Source organism: Vanacampus margaritifer, chromosome 19 (genome assembly GCF_051991255.1).
Source record: "Vanacampus margaritifer isolate UIUO_Vmar chromosome 19, RoL_Vmar_1.0, whole genome shotgun sequence".
NCBI classification, from domain to species: Eukaryota; Metazoa; Chordata; class Actinopteri; order Syngnathiformes; family Syngnathidae; genus Vanacampus; species Vanacampus margaritifer.
Window position 1 is genome coordinate 15980317 of NC_135450.1, and position 20111 is coordinate 16000427.

Consider the following 20111-nt stretch of genomic DNA (forward strand, 5'->3'; position numbering starts at 1 on the left):
CTGATCAGCTGCTTATCTGACGTACTCAACGAGATCAGCGGTGTCAAGTGCATCGATGCCGCTCGGGTATACAACAAGAACGTTCCCATCACAAGACGTCTCGTTGGGGATTCTGGTCTGTCGTGTGTGATGTGACGTAACCGCGAAAAATTGTTGGGCGACCCTCAAATGGACGAAGCTCTGATTAGTACATTCTGTGGCCAGATTAAGCCACCAATGAAAATTAAACGCCTTTTTGTTGGTTGTAACTTGGCCCGTTGTTGATATTCAATCCTAAAAAAAAAAAAAAAAGTTGTTCCTTTATTTGAAGATTTCTTGCCCAAATTAGAAAAATAAAAATTGTAGACCCCATCCCCCAATTAAGCCACTTGAAAAATTAAACGCCTCCCTTCAATAATTTTTTGTTGTCGCTTGCAACTTCCAGTGTTTGATATACAGGCAAATATAAGGACCAGCTCTTGAATAGATTGTAAACCCCAAGTAGACAACTTAAAAAAAATTAACACCTTCCTCAAACATTTTTTGTTGTTGTTAACCGCAACTTCCAGTGTAGTTTTTTTCCACACACTTAAAAAAATAAGGGCCACCCCCAAATAGATTAAATATTCCATTTAGTACACTTCCCTCAAAGAGTTTGTTGGTTGCAACTTCCACTAAATAGTTTTTGATATACTCCACAAATAGATTCCACACCCACATTAATCAAATTAGAAAATTAAACGCCTCCCTTCAATAATTTTTTGTTGTCGCTTGCAACTTCCAGTGTTTGATATACAGGCAAATATAAGGACCAGCTCTTGAATAGATTGTAAACCCCAAGTAGTCCACTTAAAAAAAATTAACACCTTCCTCAAACATTTTTTGTTGTTGTTAAACGCAACTTCCAGTGTAGTTTTTTTTCCACACACTTAAAAAATAAGGGCCACCCCCAAATAGATTCAATATTCCAATTAGTACACTTCCCTCAAAGAGTTTGTTGGTTGCAACTTCCACTAAATAGTTTTTGATATACTCCACAAATAGATTCCACACCCATATTAATCAAATTCGAAAATTAAATGCCTCTCTCAATTATTTTTTTCCTTCATTGCTTTCAACTTCCAGTGTTACTCCCAAAAATACGGGCCACCCTTCAAATAGACATATATCATATCATATTAGTTCACTTAGGAAAACGAAACGCCTACCTCCAATAAACGAGCATGTACCGCTATCAGCTTCGGGTGCGATCCAAAGTGTTTTGAGAGTTAAGTGGGAAGCTCACCGCGGTCATGCCGTTGACTTGATCCAGAGTTCGCTGCAGTAGCTCGGCGTCGCCGCTCTCGGCCATTAGCTTGAGCGCGGGCTGCCGGAGGCCGGGCTGCAGCAGTTGGGCCACACTTCCGACGCACTGGCGGACACCACAAAGACGAAAAGTGGATGAAGGCTTCCCAAATCGAAGCAAAGCCCATAAAACAGAGGGTTGAAGTTGAGGGAAAACGTATTAAAGCCAAGGTATAAAAGATTGCAGTATAATTCACTGCCAAGTGTTGTGTCACCGATGGCTGCCAAATAAAATAAAAGATGAAAAGAAAAGATCCAATTTTATAGCAGTCCAAGAACAGTTACCCAACTATCCACTAACCTTATCAACTTCCCTACCTTCAATCATAACAAAGATAGCTACCTATTAACCGTAAACGGTCCGCTAGCTAGCAAATTAGCTACCAACCTACGGTGCTTTCTGACTTGACTATGTGCCTATTCAACAGGCTACCTTACCTAGCTAACTATCTACTTACCTAAATGCTTAGCAAGCTAACTATGTACGTACGTACGACGCATCTCATTAGCTAGTTTACCGCCTTAAATGAGACAATTAGCTTATTAGCTAATTAGCTACTTTGCTATCGACAGCATCTATTAACTTCCAGAGTTGAATTTGTTACAGCCGATTTCGACATTACAAACATTTAATAATCGGCATCTCTAGTGATTATGAGTGCTATTGTTTTGGTCACGTTATCAGATACATGATGGTTATAAGTGGCTTCAGACCATGTATTTTAGTGTTTGTATTATATTATGTTGAAAAATTATGAGAGTGGTAGTAATAAGAGGGGGATTAAGTTGGGAAAATCCCCAGGTACGACCTACTTACATATCAAATGAATGAGCTAACTGATCCCACCTCCCATCTAGCTAATAAGGCATTCAACTACCCGACTAGTGCAAGTCCGCCAATAATAGCGCGGGTTTAATTATTTTTTTCCTCATTGAAGTAATCTAATAACACTTGTGGGTTGTATAAAAATGCGGCAAACGCCAGGGAAATTTAATCAAAAGGACGGTAAAAGAAAAATGCAGGGTGAATAGCCGCTGCGGTCCGTAATGCCTTTAAGAAGGTCTCCAGTGCGCCTGAGCACATCGTGTGCCGCCGCCGCCGCCATCGCCGCCGCCGCAAGTAATATATGGCTATTACAATGCAATCTGACTCCTGTGCTCTGCTGGTTTCATTCTGCCGCATTCAAATTAAAGCGCAACACAGTAAAACGTGCCCCCCCCGCCCCACCCTCGCTCCCTCCCCTTCACACCCACCCGCACTTTCCAACGCTAATATCAGACAGCCGCACAGCAGCCGCTCGCCTTCTCCGGCTGAATAGCATTAGCGCTAAACTAATATCACGGTCAGCTGCCGCTTGATGTGCAGAGCGCCGTTCGGCTCGGACGGTCGTGAATATCATTAGCGTGGGTATTGTATAGCGACGGGTCAGCTCGCACCTTGAGTAGGTCATGAAAGAAGAAAGCGCTGGGCCGATGCTAACGGTTGGCTGCAGGTTGCCCACATTACGAGGTGGCGCTGAATACAAATCAGTAGTGTGCTATAGTGGTTGACCGCTAGCTGATTTGTCAGATGTTCTATTCCAGTGTGACGTTGACTAGTCGCTATATTGTCAGATTTACCAAAAATCTGGTTGACTGCCCATTTCAACCTAAGTAGAATATATCAAGAATTTCGAAAATTGGATGATGTCATCCGGAGAAAGTTTCCGTCTTCAATTCCGGGGTCGGGTCGCGGGGGGCAGCAGCTTTAGCAGGGAAGCCCAGACTTCCCTCTCCCCAGCCACTTCAGCCAGCTCCTCCAACGGGATCCCGAGGCGTTCCCAGGCCAGCCGAGAGACGTAGTCTCTCCAGCGTGTCCTGGGTCGTCCCCGGGGCCTCCCGCCGGTGGGACATGCCCGGAACACCTCTCCAGGAAGGTGTCCAGGAGGCATCCGAACCAGATGCCCGAGCCACCTCAACTGCTTCCTCTCAACGTGGAGAAGTAGCAGAGAAAGTGATTTTTTTTTATTTTATTTTGTTGCTTTTCAGGGGAAGGTTTTTGTGTGATATCGGCTACAGATAATCTTGCCCACGTTAGCATGAATTCTGCCTGGCAACAAGTGACCAATCAAAACACATAATGTATTCCATGAGGTTTCACCTGTGCCGGGAGCTTGTGTTTGGTGTTGTAGAGGGATCGCACCATGGTCACCACCTGCTGACCCAGGTCCACCTCCACCTCCACCTCGGGCCCCTGGCAGCGGGTCAGCATTGCTGAAGTCAGCAGAACCCAGGGGTTACGCTCGGATGTGGCCCTGCAGACAGGAAGCGGGGGCACAACAGAATTGGATTATTTGCGACACGCGCACAGCATAATCAATCAATCAATCAATCAATCAAACTTGATTTTTTTATAGCACCTTTCATACATTAAAATACATTTCAAGGTGCTAAACAATTTAAACATCCATAATACAATACAAAGCCAGTAAAACACATTTGGATCAAATCAATTTGGCGGTCGGCAGGCCAAGCCAAAAAAAAAAAAAAACCCAAAAAGATGGTCATCATTAACTTTGTTACGGCAGAATTTGTTGTTTACCGGCCATTGTGTTGAACCTGATGACCTTGGCTATTGGATTTTGACCACATCTGACCACCAGGATTCTTCCAGCACAGGCAAGCATTAATTGATCTCCTTTAGACTCTCTACCACTATTTCTTCCTCAGATAAAGGAAGCCAACAGCTCCCACCAGGGCCAATCAATACCCGTTAAAGAAACATCTCCAATTATATTTATTTATTAATAAAAACATCAATACGGTGTATGAGCAGCACTGTACTTTACTTGAGTATTTTTTTTTTTACTTTTTTCTTTTTGCCCCCTAAATGTAAATAAAAAAATTGGAATAAAAAAACAGGTTGGTTGCATCCCCCCCCCCCCCCCCCAACCGCTTCGTATGACGACATGACACCCCCCCCCCCCCCCCAAAAAAAATACAAATAAAAGTATTATAGAGAATAGCTGTAAAGTGTTGTGCTTGGATTCACAGATGCTACTTTTCGATCCAGCATTATCATTAGCACAACGGGGAGCCGACAGCTGGCTAATAGCGACGTTAGCATTATAGCACACAGGCCTCATTATACACATATGAGGAGGGATCAAAATGCATTTTGAGTCCGTGCGCGGGCGCCAATAATCAACACAGGCAAAGTCAGTCACAGGTGCGATTAGCATGGCTAACACCTGCTGAAACGCATCTCAGCAGGAAGATGGTGTTGCCGGTGGCTGATAAATCCTCGGGATTGTGCCATGAATCCGTTTCAAATCTAGTGTCACATTCCGGCGGCAAAGTGGGTCCTAATTAAGCGGGAGGAACCGGGATTATTATTATCTACGCCGAGGACGTTCAAATTTTTTATTTTTTTTTATTGCTGTTTGTTTGCGAGCAGGACACTATCAAATCTAACAAAGTGATTTCCATAAACGCCGGCGGGGTGTGAGGAAGAAAACATTAGCTTTTATGGGGAATCAGGATGAAAGGTGGAGCCAAAAATGTAGAAACTCATTTAACACCAAGGGAGCACCCATTACATTAACATGATATTACATACACTATTAGCTAGCTAGTTGGCTAACTTATTTGTCGGGAGGGGGGGGTAAATTGCGACTGAGTGAGAACCCGCAACAGAACAAGATGCAAGATAAAAACAAGAGGGGAAAAAAAAGAAAAGAAAAAGAACATAGCCTCCCGAGGTGCTCCGAGCAAATCTCCTCAGAGCGCACAGACGGGATTAAGAGCTGAGTCATGAGCGGAGGAGCTTCGCCGTGTGACGTTGACGCCTCCGAGCGCGTTCCAGAACGACGAGTTTGAAGACCCATGAGAGGCAACATCGAAGCGTCCTCATGCCAAGTTACAAACATCCACTTGCTGGGATTTCAGGGCGGCGAGGGGAGGAGTCACAACAAACGCCATCGGCACAAAATGAGGACGACTCCGAGTTACTGTATATCGGAATTATCATCTGAATGTTGATGAAAGTCAACCCCAAAATGTTATATAGTACTCTGGTTAATATTTCCTTAGTGGAATATGATTTATTCCAGCCATTTTTTATCCTGTAAGGTGGCGGCCATTTTGCCACTTGCTGTCAACTTGCTCAGGTCTCAGGTAACAACCAATCACAGCTCATCTTCAGAAAACAGGGGAGCTGTGATTGGTCGTCGCCTCAGCAGCTGTGATGTCATCTTCAGTTGACAGCAAGTGGCAAAATGGGCCGACCCCTTGAGATGGATCAAAACGGCTGGATTTTGCTGCTTAACTTAACTCGTTGACTGCCAAAAACGTTAAATAACGTTTAGTAAAATCCTATGGAGGAGTGCCAAAGACGTTAAAAGACGTTTGTTTCAAAACAGAGGTGAAACTAACCATTTTCTGTTGTTGATTACTGAAGAACGGAATAAGGTAGAAACAAACTTTTTTTTTCTGATGAAAGATGAGAGTCCAATCTTTCATTTGGTAGTATGTGTGTTTCCATAGTCCAAACACAACATTTTCTGTGGACCTTGAAAGATCAGTCAAAATGCTTAAAATCGGCTGGCACTGGGGACAACCCATTTCTGAAAACATCTGGCAGTCAAAGAGTTAATTAGAATGTCATGTTTAGACAAGTGAGGTCACATATAACATATTATTGTCAAGAAATGCAAATTACGGCTCTTTCTGGTGTGTGTGACTTAACAGAACAACACGAAGACAAACAAAGAAGACTTTCACAACTATCATTTTTCACAGAGGATAAAGAAAATCTCTCAGTGACTATTGTTACATGATCTGTTTACATTTAATCCCAACACTGTGAATATTAATGCGATTTGTTAGCCCATCTATGGCGTTTTGCATCGTGTGTTAGCATTAAGCTAGCGGAAGACAAAGCTGTGTAATTGTTTTAAATACTCGTACAAGAGACTCTACATTGGTGTGCACGTAAAGCGCAGCCATGCTAAATTTCACATACCACATTATATCATACTGAACATCAATAATGAGTTACGTTATTCAACACCATACGAAATAGTTGATTAGCATCCACACTGATTCTTATCAGAGTTCTTTTTTTTTTTTTTTGTACGCGCTACGAAGGAGCCGGCGGGATAAACTCCCACGGCGGAGTCGTCAGCAGGCGTCGGAGAGGGACGTCATTGCGGAGCCATCGCTAATGCAAGCAAACACGGCTGAGACACGCCAGATGTTGCACGGAGCCCCCCCGCGCAGCCGCCTCCCGAAAATAAAGTTTGCACCAGCTGCGGTCTGCGGCTCCTACTTTGCCCGTCAGCCATAACAAATAACACTTTATACCGGTAGGTACATTTGGAGTTTTTTTTTTTAAAAATGGACGGGAAAAAATATGTCTATGTCTCTCGGCTGTCCTGGGAACGCCTTGGGGTCCCGTCGGATGAGCTGGCTGAAGTGGCTGGGGAGAGGGAAGTCTGGGCTTCCCTGCTAAAGCTGCTGCCCCCGCGACCCGACCCCGGATAAGCGGAAGAAGACGGACGGACGGACGGGAAAAAATAAAGTATAAAATATAGTTTGAAAGCATGTTATTTAGAACTAAAACATACATTTTATTACTAGCTCTTTGACTGCCAAAAACGTTAAATAACGTTTAGTAAAATCCTATGGAGGAGTGCCAAAGACGTTAAAAGACGTTTTTTTTTCAAAACAGAGGTGAAACTAACCGTTTTCTATTGTTGATTACTGAAAAACGGAATAAGGTAGAAACAAACTTTTTTTTTCTGATGAAAGATGAGAGTCCAATCCAATCTTTCATTTGGTAGTATGTGTGTTTCCATAGTCCAAACACAATTTTCTGTGGACCTTGAAAGATCAGTCAAAATGCTTAAATCGGCTGGCACCCACAGCATCCCTTTTCTGAAAACGCTTGGCAGTCAAAGAGCTAGAGAGAGGGGGGGGGGGGCGGGAGCGGGGCTAAATTAATCCAACAAATAAACTCAGATTCTTGGTCATGCAAACACCTGGTGGGCCGGATTAAAAGAACACCACAGAAGAAGTCACTAAGTCGACTTACACGTCTTGTCGCAACATGGCCGGCCACGCTTGCAGGAGCAAGATGAGCGTCTGGAAGTCCTCCCACTGGCGCGCCGCCTCCAAAAGCTCCAGGAAGAGGCTGTAGCGCTTCTCTTCGCTCTCCACCTCTTCTATCTGCACCTGGACCGGCGGCGGGGAGGAGAATCAATCGTCAACAAAATGTATATGGTCACGAGGGCCAGGGATCGAACTCACAACCTCGGGGTTGGGAGACAAACACTTTACCACCGAGCCATGCCGCCCCCCCCATCATCACATATTGTCATATATCCAAGTCCCGAAAGTAAAAACCCTGCCACAGTTTGGCTTTAGCCTAGCTAGCTCCATGGGTGCTCATTTAGATGCTAGGGAGCTAGCTAGCTAGCTAGCACGAATGGCTAAAGCCAAACTGCGGCAGGGTTTTTACTTTCTTGAGCTGGATTTACCCACCTCTGATTAACACAAAACTCAAGGGAGTGTATTTGAGAAAATGTTGTCAAATGTTGCAATTGCTGAGAGGAAAAACTGAAAAGCTTTATCTTGCACGACACCAAATTGAATGTCTTCTTCCTCTCTAAAGTCTCATTGAAAGCAGCCATTCTTCCGATGAAAACATAATGGAAGCACATCTACTTGTGTGAAGGGACCAAGAAGCAAAAAAAAAAAAAAAAAGTAATATTGGGAGAAAAACATAATCTGAGTTGGGACTATTATGGCCGCTTCCATCACAACACAAAACACAGCAAAGCATTTCCATTGATTTCAAAATGATAGCAAAAACTTGACGCCTTTGCGATCAAGTGTGAAATCTAAAAAAAACATCCAAATGATTCCAACATACTTCTCGTGCGCGTAATGGCCGGGTGTCCTAATACTTTTTATCGATAAAAATGTACGCCCATCTGGCGAAAGCTTTTCATTAGGCGCCATTATGAGAAGCGAGAGTTTGAATGGCGGCAGAGAGTGAAAGCGGGGAGAGGACGCGAGCGCAGTCATTAATTTCGGTCTTCGGCTGCCATTTAATAATTCTCAGAGTGATTTCTGCCTGGGAAGAAAATGAAAAAGTGGCAAAGTGTCGCCTTGCACAGGTAGCCCGAGCTCCGTCAGGCTTCCCGCGTGTGATTAAATCATTCACTGCCAGACCTTTTCAAAGCAGAGTTTTAACATATTGCCAGACATTTTCTGGCATTTCGACTGACCTATTATTATGGTCTGTGACAATATACAGTCAGGCGCATAATAAAATATTGGCTCATGGACAATTCTCATCTTTTTTTGCTCAAAAATTCGCCGCAATGGATTTAGTTAGCTAGCAAGGTTTGGCTACATATGATTGTGTATACATTGGGAGATACAGGGTATGGCTAGCTAGCCAGTTAGCTAGCTAGAGAACAAGGTTTGTAGGTAGTGTTAACATTGTTAACATTTTTAATTCTTTATTTTATATTTTAACCATTTTGAATTTAGTTATAGATGTGTAGAAAGCAGGTGTAATAATGTCAAACTCAATATAACTCGACCTTAACCTATCTGTTATCTTGTTTTGTCTAAATTCCCTGTTTTGTCCTGTTGGTGAAAATTCAAGTTCAATCTAGCTTACTGAGATTCTGTTTTGTCGAAATGCGAAGAAAGCGCAATCTGGCATACTGAGAACCTGTTTTGTCGAAATGTGAAAGTCCAAGTTCAAGGACGATCTAGTTTACTGGCAAAATGCAAACTCATTCTGTACCTCACGGGATGACAGAGGCGTTTCCTGATGTTTTGAATAAAAAGGCTGTGTGGGCAAAAGAGCAGACACACATTCTTGGATGACACTGCTTGGGTGATATGCAATTGTGTGACCAGAGATCTCCGTAATAAATTCTCCTTGCAAGGACCCTTTTCACAAGAATCTCATCTTTGATTTATTTGAACACGCAAAAGATTACAAAACTTATTAGAATCCTTCAGTAGGAAGCAGGAATTGTAGATGGCTACATAGGTTTGTGTATGGACTGGTAGTTACAGTATATGGATAACTAGCTAGCTAGCAAGGTTTGTAGGTAGGTAGCTGGAATTGTAGGTGGCTACATAGGTATGTGTAAAGATTGGTAGATATGGCACATGAGTAGCTAGCCATGTTCACGTTAGTAAGTCGATAGATGGGATGACGGTTGGTTATGTGTTTAGCTAGTTAGCTAGAGGAAATGGTAGGTGTGATCTATACATTTGTAGGTAGGTAGGAAAGTTGGTTTGTAGTTCGGTAGGTAAAGTCGATCGGTCAGTCAAGAAAAGCTGGTAGAGTCGGTGGCAAGGAAGCTAGCAAGTTAGCTAGGTTACTATGTAGGTCGGCGCTAGGTAAGCTAATGTAATTGAAGTTAGAAAAGCAAGCGGGCAGGCAGGTGATGTAATCATTGAAGTTGCCACATCGTGTAGGCGGCGAGACTTTATGAGGGAAATGGATATCATAGTCCATTCATCAAGGAGTTTGTTAGCAAAAAGTGCTCCCCTTTCTTGAAGTGTACCATCATTTATCTTTACTTAACGCTGAAGGGGGGGAAATGCGGTGCGCTTCATTCATTGCTAATGGGTGTTCCTCCGGACCACACGCTGCTCTAATGGATAATTAACGCCTCCTCAGTCTGGCCCCGGTCTTTAATACCACTCGTTTAGCGTCACACCACTTTGTCTCCTTTTGGGAAAATGGACGCCATGCGACCGCCGGCGTGTGTCATTTATACGGCGACGCCAAATGAACACGGCACAGCCTCCTGGATGTATATATTTTTTTTATACACACACAAGTTGGAATTTAGACAGAGTAGAGCGAAAAAATATGCCACTGAGTATTACTGGAAGTTCCGATTGCTCATTTCCATTTGGCTGACTATTTGGTTTGCATTAAGATGGCGAACAAAACGATACGGTTTGGGTGAACATTTTGTATCTTTGCTCTCATCTCCATTCACCTCTCATGACCTTCCCTGATTGGACGCCGTTATCAACCCTCAACTACACACAAATGATGTCAAGATTACTCAAGCATGGCAAACTTTATTCTTAACTCATTCACTGCCGTTGACGCCTATACACGTCAAAAATTCATTTGAACTATTTCTATTTAGTTTAACATTTTTTCCCCATTTTTGTTAACAAGAGTATGAAAACCTAGGCATTTTTTAATAATCTTTTCTTTTTTTTTGAAAATATTATTAAAAAATTAGGGGCGTCAGGCGATCATTTTTTTTTAAATTGTAATTAATCGCATGACGTTAACTCACGATTAATCACAAATTTTATATCCGTTCTAAATGTACAATATTTTTTTTCTAGGTTTTCATACTCTTGTTCACAAAAGTGGAAAAAAAAAATGTTAAACTAATATGAATAGTTCAAATGAATTTTTGACGTCTATAGCCGTTAATGGCAGTGAATGAGTTAAGAATGATGCACCACTAGAGTACACTGATAATTTTATTTTATTTTTTAAATCTGCGAATACTACCCTATAATTACCATGAGAAAAAAAAAATCCACAAATATAGGATGGGATTGGGTAAATAAAAAAAAAAATGGATTAGCAGACTTGACTTTTCCTCATAATTTTACTAGAAATTTTTATTTCCGTGTGCGACTACACCGCCGCGCGTTTTCCCGTGAGAGATACTGGCACGAGGTTTCTTTCCATCTATTCCCGCACACATTCGAGCGCACGCACACACGCACACGGAGCACAACAAAGCGAGCTCGTGGAGGTGGACACACTCAATCAAAAAGCATCACTGACACGGCGCTTCAATAAACGGATTTCTTCCATATGTCGCCTTGACTACCTCCCCCAAGGCATAAAAGCCTCGCTAAATAAACGCGGTGACACCCAAGCTGTCAGATTCCTTTGAAAATTGCCTTCTGCCCATAAAATGTTTTAATATTATTTTTTTTTTCATCTTTTAACATTAAAGGCGCGCGCACGGCTCAATAAAGAATGCCACGCTGTGCGGCGGAAATGCCAACGTGAACATCAAGGCTGGCCGGTTGCCACATTTGAGGTGTTTCTAATGTAGCGTGCTAAGCGCTAACACGCTAATGAGGCTCCCCGTGGATGACTTCGGTCATTCCGAATGCAATTTTGAGATGTTAAATCAATGCTCGTTTTGTTATTATTCGTTTTATAATGAGATGTTGGAGTTGTGAAAAATGGAACCAAAAAAAATAAATAAAAAATGACTGCACAACTGCCCCCCCCCCCCCCCAAAAAAAAAACACAAATTTTGGGCAAATGTTCTTGATGTTAGATGAAAAAACTTTTGTTTTATTATTAAACTTAAATCTGTCTGTTTCTTTTGCCACTTTATCACATTCCTTCAACTTGCTCCATCCCACACCTCCCACTGTTTGCGCCGGTGTGCCGCAGGGCTTTATCCCGAAGCCTCTTTCCCTTTATCACCATCATTTTCCCACTAGGCGATATTTTCCAAGAATTGTTAAGGCTGAGTGTTTTATTATTTATCAGTCTGAGTTTTAAAAGTGATTAACTTCTTTGTTAAGGAAAATTAACTTTATCATTGCTTTTATATATATATATATATATATAAAAAATTGGGGGGGGGGGGGGCGCTTTGTGAAATGAAACAACCAAGTGAATTTTGACTTATCTGACTGATACCTAATAGCTTTTGTGAGCACAAACTTGAGATATGAGCGCTGCCTTGAGTTGAGAATGTTCCCGGTAGCTTAATGCTAACACATGACGGCAAACGATAAGTCGCGGTGTCATAACCCTGTAAGCGACGGATATTTGAACACAACGCAACGCATTTTGGATTTATTTGCCATTTCCATTCATTTCAAATTGGAAACATGATTTGTAAAAAAAACGAGTGTTCCGAGTTACAAGCATTGTCAACCCGTATTCGTGAGGCACCGCTGTTTTACTAATACCGTAGCTCCGCCCTTGGTTGCCACGGAAACAAGACCTGGACTCGCCATTGGCTCAGATGTAAATGGAAACGAGTTGCCACAGAAATATTCTTAAATTGTGGGGGGGGGGGGGGGGGGGAAATGCACAGAACGTCTTGTTTAAATGCATACTAATGCTCTCAAAGTGCTGAGGAGAGAAAATTAAGAAAAGATTCAGTGTCTTGCTGCCCTTTATTATTTTTTTTCCCCCCCTTCGTCCGAGCACTAATTTGGCGCGTACCCCGAGGATGTGCAGCGTTGTGCGATGTTAAACGAGCAAAGTGGGATGAAAGTGCGCATGCTAATGAGGCGGCTGCCAGAAATTAAAAACGCTGAATAAAAAAAAAATCAAGACGGGAGTTTTATTGTTTGAGGTGGAGTCGGGACAAATAAAGAAGATGCTTGAAGAATTAATGATAGTTATCTTCGGCAAATTTGCATAACTCATGGCTTAATTACACGTTGGGAGGCTGGATGTCATTATGTGTCATTACTTCAAATAATTCTCCAACGTCACCTGAATGCTAATGAAGTGAATGCTGAAACGATTCCAAATTTGGAAAAGTCGGGAGTATTTCCTTTCGCTAAATGTATGCCGTGTTTCGATTGAGAAAATAAAGACATTGGCATTAAGTTCAACTCATTTAAATACAATCCAAAAGTACTTTTTGACAGGAATCGATTAATCTAAAAATTTAATTTTGCATTAAAGTGTATTACAAAAGCAATCCCCAACCCCCCCCCCCCCCGACTAATGTTTATCAAACAGTGTTTCGTACTTCACATTCGTATATAAAAAACATGAAAAATACGTATATAGAATTTTTTAACCTAATTCCGGTTACTTAATTCTGTCTGTTAGCGAGAGCCACTACATCGTGATAACTTAACTCGTGATTGATGTTTCTGCATTTGGCAATTTATTATTATATTATATTATTAGTATGGGATTTTTTTTAATGGGCTTTAGGCGAACTGATGAATACACACACGCTCGCACGCACGCACACACACACACACACACGCACATACACTTACTCACCCACATACAAAAAAAAAAAAATGTGTGTATATGTATATATATTTAAAAAAAACAAAAAACATTTATTAATTTTTTTTAATTTATTTGTTTGTTTGTTTTAAAAAAAAAAAGGAGAGCAATGATGATGTCAAATCGAATGAACAATACTGAGCTCTCCTGGAAAAAAAAAAAGAAAAAAAAACATGAAAAATAATAAAAACAATAACAATAATAAACATACGACAACAAATAAAAAAACTACAAAACCTTTTGAGAGCTCTAAAGACTATTAATATTAATTTGGAGTTGTTTAAATTTATATATTTGCACCTTTTTTATTTTAAAATGACTAATTTAATAGATGTTGCATAATTATAGTGTTTCAAAGAAATTTATTTTATAACTTATTTATTATTATTATTTAAGTATTGTATTTATTTATTTTACATTTTGTTTCGTACCAAAGAAACAAACGATTATCCTGATCGTGATCGTACCAAATTAATCGGGACTCGGGATTAATATTTTCTTCCTAATCGAGTATTTCGAGTATGTATTTCTAATGTATTTAGACAGAAATATCGATTCCGAATTCACTTGACAGGGTCTTTAAACGTCTTACGTGAACACGCCGTAGTCTCCCTTGATCGTCTCTTAAAAGTGGCGGCTTTTATCTCCTTGTCCTTGACCCGAGAGAGCGTCAGCATCAGGAGGCAGCATTTGGGCTTGTCAGTTGCATCTCCACCAGGGAGCGGCGGCGGCGGCGGCAGCGGCGGCGTCTCGGGCCTTTCTGCCAGCTCATTAATATTCATCGACCCGCTGCAGCTAATGTCCCGAGCGGCGGCCGGGAATGAAGTCGTAGAGGTCGCGCACTTTGCACGAGAGAAAAGAGAACAGGCGGGAGAGAGGAAGAGAGAGCAACGTCGAGGATTTAAAGACAAAAAAAAAAAGAAAAAAAAAGACGATAAGAGAGAAAATGAGACGCAAACAAGGAAAGGGCAAAACGCGGGATGTTGCGTTGGGGCGGTTTATCACCAATTCAAGGAGCGGAGATGAGAACGCGCACTCCATCACATCGTGCGCATGTAAAGTATCCTGTCTCCTACTTTCTACTTTTAAATTGAGCGGCTTGCAGTGGGGAGGTTTTTTTTTTTTTTTCCACAACAAACTATTTTTCTCTGCTTTTTGGTCCGATTACTGCCAATTACTACAGAATGGAAAAAAAGCGGCTTGGGTTTGGGCTGGTGAAAGAAGTGGAGGGGTTACAAAGTGTGGACCTCAAGGTTAAATGAGATGAGAGGACAAAAACTAATTGAACCCGTCTACACACACACATAATTACAGTATATTTTAATATTAAGCCCATTTGCAGCCATACTCGGCCCTGTCCTTCATCATGCATGCGACATTCGGGGGTGGGGGGAATGGGGGGGGGGGGTTGATCCCATGAATATTCCATTTGCAAGAAAAAGGTCAAAGAGAAAAAAGGAACGCTGCGAGCGACGACACGTGAACGCAAACACGTGCAATTACTTACGACCCGGATGCGATCACCGAGGAGGACAACGTGGGTAAAAATTTGCAGACAGACAGACAGACAGGTAGCTAGCTAATGTCTCTTATCTTATCCTATCTATCTGTCCATCCATCCATTTATCTATCTATATAATCTCACAATCAGTGGGCCTGGTATAGAGCCTTGTAGAACACCACAAGTATCCATTTATTCATCCATCCATCCTAGATAGATAGATAGATAGATAGATAGATAGATAGATAGATAGATGGATGGATGTGGTGTTCCACAAGGCTCTATACTAGGTCCACTGTTTGTGAGATTATGTCTTCATATTTATTTAAAACAAATAGTTAAGACTAGCTAAAACCGTTGACTTGCCAAACCCGTCTTGGGTTGAGCACATACGCAGTCAGCTTGTCCTAATAACTTTCCAATTTAGTTCACAACAAACCAGCGTTCCTCATCCAGCACATCCCACTTTGTGCTTCCCACTCGGATGATTTCACCTCATCCTCAGGCCGCCGTTTTCGCCTCACTTCAACTCCTCATCAGACTGCTCTCGTTTTATTGCGCCGCCGCCGCCTCCTCCTCCTGTTTTTTTATTTTGCAGACTGAATCATCCCATGTTGGGCACCGGCGAGATGACACGAGGCCGTCTCTCCAGGCTATGAGCTTTAAGAACGAAATAAAAGTGTTGGCTGCAGAAGCCCCCTGAAGATTGTGAATGAAGTCTGCTAAAAATAAGCGAAAGGACAGTTTAAGGACGAGCTATCACGACAGCGACCTGTGACCTGCTGAGAGCGGCCTCACCGCCATCACATTGATTATTTATCTGGCCGGCTGGGAAGACGTCGCTTCGCTCGCTCGGGTTCTTTCACAAGAGCATGTTTTGCTGATAACGTTTGTACAAATACTTTTTTTTTGTATCAAATGAAAATAGCAAATGAAAATGAAATCCTCCTTGGCGGAGGTAATTATGCAAATTGGTCTTTTCAAGCGGAATCTGCATTCGTGTCACTTTTTTTGTCTGCTAAATGTCACAAACAAATAAAGTAAATTGTTGTCTCGGGAGCAAAAGGCCACACGTGACGCGCGATATGGATTAGCGCACGCGCACGCCACGCAAACGCAGGAAGCAGACGCTCCCTTCTTGACAGGGGTGACATTTTAACTGTCGGTGGTTATGACTAATCATTCCGGATCAAGTCAAAAAAAATCCATGCCAGGCTTCACCTCGCCGCGAGCGAAATGCTAAATGCCGGCGTGTCGTTTTCCTGACGATGCATCAAAGTGCCTCCTTCGTCCCATCTTTTCGGACTGTCTCGCTTTGTTTACTAATTTATTTACTAAGTCTGTAACCAGCAAGCTAAGACTTAACTACTTTTGGCTAATCCTTGTAATTAATTGCAGTTTGCTAACTAACCGAATCCTAGTTATTAGTTTGTGAGCGAACAAAACACTATTGAGCTAACTGGTTTGTGAGCTGACTGACACTTCTAACTAGTTAATTCATTTATCTTAAAAGGTACCGTGTGTAGAATTTAGTGTCATCGAGTGTAGAACTAATAGAACGCAACGATTTTGAAGCAAGCAGAGAGACTACACTTCGCAAGCCTACCAACAATTGCTACCAATTATTATTTGGAGTGAGCGAGCTAGCGTGAGCGGCTAGCAAGAGCAAGCTAGCAAGAACTCGCTGGGGTGGCTAACAAGAGCAAGCTAGCAAGAAGTAAAGCAAAGAAGAGGGGAAACAAGCTAAGTAATATAATTAGCGTTTGTCTCTTAGTGATTATATTTTAAAAAAAATATATACGTTGATGTGATAGGACATTTTATTGAAATTAATATTGTTTTTAACTCTTTGACTGCCAGACGTTTTCAGAAAAGGGATGCCGTGGGTGCCAGCCGATTTTAAGCATTTTGACTGATCTTTCAAGGTCCATAGAAAATTATGTGTTTGGACTATGGAAACATACATACTGCCAAACCAAGATTGGACTCTCATCTTCCATCAGAAAAAAAAAGTTAGTTTCTACCTTATTCCGTTTTTGAGTAATCAACAATAGAAAATGGTTAGTTTCACCTGTTTTGAAAAAAAAACGTCTTTTAACGTCTTTGGCACTCCTCCATAGGATTTTACAAAACGTTATTTAACGTTTTTGGCAGTCAAAGAGTTAATGAATAAATATTTCACCACTATGTTGTGAGCTGAATTCAGCAAATTGAACACATGAGACTAGCATGCTAATGCTAAACAACTAGCTATATCGTAGGCTAATAACTTCCCAGCTGACCCTGATACTATGATAATTTGTTTGCTAATTGAACAACTAGTCCGACTTTAAAATAACCGACTAACAAGCAAACTAGCTCATTAACAACCAACCAACCAACTGGTTAATTAACAAATTTACTTGCTGACAAATATATGTCTATTACCAAAAAAACTAGACGACGTAAAAAATAATGTAGCCATTGGCTAGTGGACAACAAACTACTCTTCTAATCCCTCTAAATATGCTGAGCAACCATAAATGAGGACAATGAGTAGGAAGTCTCTCTGTACATATCTGAAGCAGGCTTTGGCCTGACCCTCAGCAACTAAGCGATGAGCAGGAGTGGGGGGGTTCGAAAAATCCACTCCGAGTGCAGAAATTTTATACATTAAACCTTTCAAATGTGTCGACAAAAAGACTGCGTGCACATTGAAAGACCTTTAAAAGCAGCGAGGGGGAAAAGTGCAGAAAGTCAAAGTCCTTTAAAAAAAAAAAAAAAAAAAAAAAAGATTAATTATCTGCTTCTTTCGGCTGTTCACTTCCTGCAGTGCACGTTTGTGCATGTCCGCGCGCGCGTGTGTGTGTGTGTCATTGAAGTGCCTGGCAGCTAAAGCGAACCGGACCGCACAGCCGCCCGTCGACCGCTGCCAAGCGTACACACGAATTAAGCAGACCCTCACAATCGAGTCAATCAAGAGATAGAACGGACAAACTTTTCACTGGAGATTCTAACGTGCACAAACGCAAAGTCATTGTCATCTTCTGTGTGCAGATACTCAAAATCCAGTGACTTGGACTTTGGACACCGGGGTCAAAAATATGTGACTGTGACATCCCTAACATTAATAGACCAAAAATGATATCCGGCTTTTCCTAGAACGGCGAGAAACGAATGTCCATTTCCTTTTCATCTTTAAACCTTCTCGGAGTTCTGCGCTGCAGCGATGAGTCCCCGTGATGAGACGTGTGCGCGTTTACCTTGCTGTGCTTGAGGACGGCTTGCGTCCTGTAGAGCAGCAGGAGTCGCACGTCGGCGTCTCGCATGCTGAAGTTGCTCTCCAGGATCTGCAGCACGGCGGTGCGAGGGCGCACCGGCAGCGACGGGTCGCCGCAGAACGGTCGCAGCCAGGCCAGCAGGTCGTCAGAGCTCACCGCGCTGTCGCTGGAAGAGTGAGATGAGCTGCGAGTCAGCTGCGAGTCAGCTGCGAGTCAGCTGCCGTCGCCGACAGCTTGCCGCGCAGTCTGCCTGGACAAAAGCAGACCTCCGCCAAGTCCACGCGCTCCTCAAAATAACTGGGAGGTCGTCCCTCGCTAATTTGGTAGAAATAAATGCTTTGTTTTTTTTTCTTAGTCGAACCAGCAAGATAACAACTACCATAACTAAAGGATGCTACTCGTTGGGTTTGTTAACTCTTTGACTGCCAGACGTTTTCAGAAAAGGGATGCCGTGGGTGCCAGCCGATTTAAGCATTTTTGACTGACCTTTCAAGGTCCACATAAAATTATGTGTTTGGACTATGGAAACACACATACTACCAAATGAAAGATTGGACTCTCATCTTTCATCAGAAAAAAAAGTTTGTTTCTACCTTATTCCGTTTTTCAGTAATCAACAATAGAAAATGGTTGGTTTCACCTCTGTTTTGAAACAAACGTTTTTTAGCGTCTTTGGCACTCCTCCATAGGATTTTACTAAACGTTATTTAACGATTTTGGCAGTCAAAGAGCTAGCTAACTAGTTTACAAAATGAAAAGATTGCTAGCTAACTAGTTTGGCCAGCTAATTGACTAGAGCACTAGATCATCTACAAGCGACAAAGCTAACAAAATTGTTTCCCAGTTGATGAACAAGCTGGCTGGCTTTTACTACGAAACATTTTTTGCCTAATGCCTAACTAATTTGTGAACTACCTAACTGTTAACTAAATATTTGTTTGCTGACCAACTTGCTATATTTAACTAACTAACCAACCAACCAACCAACTAACCAGCCAACTGACCAACTAACGTCCAACTAACCAACCAACCAACTAACCAGCCAACTGACCAACTAACGTCCAACTAACCAACCAACCTAACATTTATTGACTATCTTGAATGACTAAATGCTTGTTGACCAATTATATTTTGTTAACCTACCAACCAACTACACAAATAACTAGCTTAACTGACTAACTGCAGTAAAAACACAAGCTCTACCTTCCTTTGTCGCATTTGTTGGAATAACTCGTTTGCTACTTGAACAGCTAGCTAGCCTCATAAGTACCCCGGAATTTGTCAAATCCTTTCAACAAATCTATTTGATATATGACCAGCAGAATAGCACACAATGCTAACACCTCTCTGACAGTGTCAATCAAAAGGGAGCAGCTGGAACGATGTAATGTTGTCGCCGTCCATTTTGTCCTGTGCGTGTGTGTGCATACATGGGCGTGTGTGTGTGTGTGTGTGTGTGTGTGTGTGTGTGTGTACGTGCACGACCTACCCCTTTTGCACACTGCTTTGCACAGCCGTCGCCATGGCCTCCAGCACGCCGAGGGCTGCCGTGTGGTTTGTCAGGACGTCGGGGTCGCCGCTAAAAAAAAACACACACACACACACACAAAGCAGAAAAAGTGAGGATAAAATGATGGCAATGGTCTTATATAAGTGCTCATTAAGATAAGAAGTGCAAATGACGACGCGTGTCGGGGGGGGGGGGGACGGGGCGGGACAAGCACTCAGGGAAGGAAATCAGGCTTTACTTTCAGGGACACAATCCAAATTAAATGCTCTGCGAGCAAATCGTTGTATTAAAAAAAAAAAGAACCATCATGCCGTTATTTTTAGATTCTCACTCTCGCAATGATCACATTATTATTGGGTGGAATTGGTTACCTCTTACCTAGTTGCTATACATGTGGCCACTTGCTATCACAGGTTGCTAGTGTTTGACCGTCAAACTAGTTTGCCAGCTCAATCT

At 42.1% G+C, this 20111-nt stretch overlaps 1 protein-coding gene across 2 annotated transcripts in view; it reads right to left on the reverse strand.

The window, feature by feature from the left end:
• nbas (NBAS subunit of NRZ tethering complex) overlaps positions 1 to 20111 on the reverse strand; it is a 116382-nt gene that overhangs the window by 6913 nt on the left and 89358 nt on the right. For both annotated transcript variants that reach the window (XM_077552052.1, XM_077552054.1), the window contains 5 exons: positions 19635 to 19724; positions 18128 to 18311; positions 7397 to 7536; positions 3464 to 3617; positions 1265 to 1390 (listed from right to left, as the gene is read on the reverse strand). In XM_077552052.1, coding sequence (XP_077408178.1) covers positions 1265 to 1390; positions 3464 to 3617; positions 7397 to 7536; positions 18128 to 18311; positions 19635 to 19724 — 694 coding nt within the window. The remainder of the gene's footprint in view (positions 1 to 1264; positions 1391 to 3463; positions 3618 to 7396; positions 7537 to 18127; positions 18312 to 19634; positions 19725 to 20111) is intronic.